Source organism: Peromyscus leucopus, chromosome 20 (genome assembly GCF_004664715.2).
Source record: "Peromyscus leucopus breed LL Stock chromosome 20, UCI_PerLeu_2.1, whole genome shotgun sequence".
NCBI lineage: Eukaryota > Metazoa > Chordata > Mammalia > Rodentia > Cricetidae > Peromyscus > Peromyscus leucopus.
The window spans coordinates 29,581,492-29,585,662 of NC_051080.1; the positions used below are offsets into that span (position 1 = coordinate 29,581,492).

Consider the following 4,171-nt stretch of genomic DNA (forward strand, 5'->3'; position numbering starts at 1 on the left):
TCCTTTCTGGTAACTGTGATGTGAGTCTACTGAATTATCAGAGGCCACCTCTGACCTACTGAAAGGTTTTTGGAGGGAGAGAGGAATGAGGAAGTATCAAATAGAAATATAGATGGAGATAAAAAAGACATAGCTTCAGGAGTACTCTGGGTCAAAACCCAGTCGCCTGGATTTTATTTCTTTTTTTTTTTTTTTTTGAAAAAATGTATTTTTTATTTCATAAGCACTGGGGGGCGGGGCGGGACACTGCACCCTATCCTCTTGCACCATGCAAACAGCTCTTAAATGAGATTCTTCAAATTTTTCGTTTTTTCCATTCTGGTTCATTCTTTGATTCTTCATCATCAGATTCCACTTGGGCAAACATGGTTTTAGGCTGAGTTTTGGAATACGCCGGCGAAACCCAATATGGGTTATCTTCGGCTGCTTTGGCATGACACAAAATGGCTTCTCGAGGGTTACTGTCATCAGTCTTGTCCAAAGCAATGTTTTTCACAATGTAGGACGACAGGGTGCCCCCATGAGTTCCAACTCGGCCACCACGACCTGGGCCTGCTACAGGAGGTTCTGGCTTGTGTGACTTCAGGGGGTCCAGTCTATCCTTCTCCAGCTGTTTCCTCGTACTTCGTTGGCGGGGCTCACGGAACATGGGCAAGGCGTGAGGCGTGATGATGTAGTCCTGGGTGAGTGTCTCAGCTTGTTTGGCCTTCCGCTGGGTTTTAACCACACATAATTTTGCTCCCCTCTGGCTTTTGTTGGGGTCGTAATACACTTTTGCCAATCCATTTCCAGTTCCAACCATGATCTGGTTCAGCTTTGGATGCCACAGGCAGCGGACAACACTCGCATCTGTGATGTCAATTTCATACACCCTTTGGAAAGTCCTGCGCTCAAAGAAGACAAGTTTGCCATTGCCACATCCCCTTTGCACAGAGGTACCAGTGACTATGAGTTTATCATCAGGACTGAAACAGCAGTCGGTCATTGGGAACAAGGTGGGAAGGTCTGAGGCTGAAAATAATGGCTTATTAAATTGTCGGACGTCCCATAATTTTAATGTATCATCACCTCCACGAGAGGCAAGGACATTACCATCATAGGAAAAAGCCACACAAGAAGTATCTGTACCAGGGTCATGGGCCTGTTTATAGTGGAATTTGGGATGAACTGTCAGGTTCCGGTCCCAGATCTGTATGCTTCCGTTCTGACAGGCAGCTGCAACAAGGTTCCCATCTCTACTGTACGTACACGTCATGGGAATGACCTTTTTACCCTGCATTGTCCGAGGTTTAAAAACACTTTTCTGCTTCTTTGGATTTTCAACTTCCCAGAGCCTTACAGTCGCATCATTTGAGCAAGTCATGAATTCTCCTTTTATTTTGGGATGCCACGAGCCAGTATGAAGCATTGCTGTATGACCCTTGGTGTTGGCCATGTCTACAATATACTGGTCTCCTTTTATACATTCCATTACTTCAAAACCATCTCTGTCAATCACCTTGGCCTGTGAGCTTCCAGATACAACAAGAATCATGTCTCCTGTGTTACTGTATTGTAGTGACTTGATCTGATGGCACTCACAAGGCTGAAGGGATCGAAAAGCCTTGAAAGAAGCATCCATTCCAGCAAAATCCCAAAATTTAACATCGTAGTCATATCCTCCAGTGACCAAGCGGGCACCTGAGGGATCCAAACCCAAAGCAGAAACCGTTTTAGTGCCATGCTTCAGTGTTATCTCGTGAGAATCAGGAATCCTTTGGACAGGGTTTTCCTCTTCTCCTTCATCCTCTAGTTCATCATCATCATCATCTTCTCCTTCTTCCCCGAGAGGTGGAGGTAAAGGGCCCAAGATATCTTCATCCACAGTGTTGACTGGTTCTCCTACCGTTTTAGGGGGTAAAGGAGGGCCAATTAACTCATCATCAGAAGAAGAGTCAGAACTGTCTTCACTGCCACTGCTGCTTGTGTCCCTGGGCGATGGTTTTGAGTGCTCTCTGACTGCACTTGAGCCCGACGGTCTTGGTTCAACATCTTCAATTTGTCTTCTTAATTCTTTCTCTCTGTTCATTTCTTCCTCTTTCTCTCTTGCTTCCAGTGTTTTCCGGCTTCTTTCCACAGCTGTCCTTCGAGTTTGCTCAAACATGGCCTCCAAGTCAAATGTGCGAGCTTTCTTCCCGAACCCTGTGAAGCCCATGGTGACCGCCAGCTGAGGGTCGGGTCCCGCCGCGTCTGCGCCCGGCGATTCGCCGGGGCCCGAGTATTCCATGGCTGACCGAGCCCCACAGCCTCGGCAAGAATGGATTTTATTTCTAATGGGTTTTTTAATACAGATGTAGCAGGAATCTTAAAAGTTCTTATTAATAAAATCAAACCTTAGGCGAGTTATTGGGGTCCATGCTGGTAGATCAGAGACAGAACAAACCACAGCTATCTCACCTTGCCAGTTCCTTAGCTGGTCCTGTTTCCTCAGACTGGAAACTTCTGTGTCCTCATCCCAATGAATCTCAGCTGAACTGTGTTGCTCCAAAGCCTGAAAGCTTAACCAGCCACATGCTTAACCAGCCCAAATGCTTCTAGTTTCTGGTCCTCACGCCTTATATATCTTTTTGTTTTCTACCACCACTCCCTGGGATTAAAGGCTGGCTTTCTGGGATTAAAGGCGTGTCACCATGCTTGGCTATTTCCAATGTGGCCTTGAACTCACAGATCCAGAGGGATTTCTGTCTCTGGAATGCTAGGATTAAAGGTGTGTGCTATCACTGCCTAACTAGTGGCTTGTCTGTTCTCTGACCCCAGGTACGTTTATTAAGGTACACAATATTTTGGAGAATACAATACCACCACATACATCAGCAAGGGAAGAGGGACAAATGACCTTCTCCCTTTGAAGGTCAAGGTATAAAGGATCAACAATTATAGATCCTTCAAAACACTTGGTAACCACACCTTTGGCCAAATCATCCTATTATGCAGCCCTGCTGGGCAAAGCAAGGTCAAACTTTCTGACCTTGAGTAAGGCTTTACTAGTGAGCCTCTGTGGGCCCCCACACTGAATAACTCTAATCTTTTACTTAACCTGAAATGCTTCTAACTCTTAATGAGTACACTGACTATGAAGGGTTGAGCTTCAAGGAGTACCTTGTATTAGAGTCAAACTGTTAACTCACTGGACACTGGAGCGCCTGTGAAAGCACTGCTTTGAGCACACTGGTCCTGTGGAACACAATACAGAGCACACTACTCTGGACCCACAAGTTACATGACCGCTTTCCACCCAGTTTGCACAGAGTCGGAGCATTTCCTCACTATTGTGAGAGACGTGGGGTGGGAGCTAGGCTCTTCTACACCCTATAGAAGAGCAGACAGCTCTCAGTAGTTCAGGAGCATGAAACAAGGCTCTTACCATGAGCCTCTGCTTTTGCTGTATCAAAGTTAGAAATTGTTGCAGAACGACTGGCTGGTTTGACTACCCTAGAAAGATTGCTCCATACTTGGCATGTGAACCCTTCATTTCAACAATGAACACACATGATCTAGATTGGGTTGTTTGGGGAGGTGGCAGGGCATTTGTAATATGTAATGATGGAAGGCAACATAAAGGACACAGTATAGTGTTTGTAAGCATCATCCATCTGTCACTCAAGAGTTTATGTATTTCTGTAGAAGGGAGCAGATAGGAACAAGGGGTACCAACCCAGTAGCCATGCTTTGTGAAGAGTAAACTAGTGATGACTAATCACTCTTAGCACTGTGAATGTGAATGAGTGTCTTCTGCAGTTGAGTAGATGGCCAGATGCCTAATGCTGACCTAAGAATGGGGAGAGGGTGAGGTACTTTGCTGTAGCTGGCCTGGCTGCAGTAAGAGAGCTTAGGACAAAGCTGAGGACAGAACGATGTCACCATATGCCTAATGCTGAAGCTTTGCCTTTCTGTCTCAGCCTTTGATGGGCCACGGACTTCTATGAAGCATTTACCAAGAAAGTGCTGACAGCTGTAAGCAGGTATTTCCTAGTGCCCAGAAGACCCAGCCATTCTCTAGTTGCACTGATTCAAAGTTGTACAATCTGTCCCTAGAATTTTAGGGGAGGGGATAGCATCCTGACATTGACGAGCACCACCCAGTTAACACAGCTGGTATACCCAGATGTACTTCAGCAAGTGTCATCTGCAC

At 45.9% G+C, this 4,171-nt stretch overlaps 1 protein-coding gene across 1 annotated transcript; it reads right to left on the minus strand.

Annotated features, from left to right (window-relative positions):
* Nucleotides 1-220: 220 nt before the first annotated feature.
* LOC114704654 (WD repeat-containing protein 70) lies at nucleotides 221-2,285 on the minus strand. Its single transcript, XM_028885991.2, has one exon. The coding sequence runs from the start codon at nucleotides 2,264-2,266 to the stop codon at nucleotides 296-298; it is 1,971 nt and encodes a 656-aa protein (XP_028741824.1). The 5' UTR covers nucleotides 2,267-2,285; the 3' UTR covers nucleotides 221-295.
* Between the last annotated feature and the right edge of the window lie 1,886 nt (nucleotides 2,286-4,171).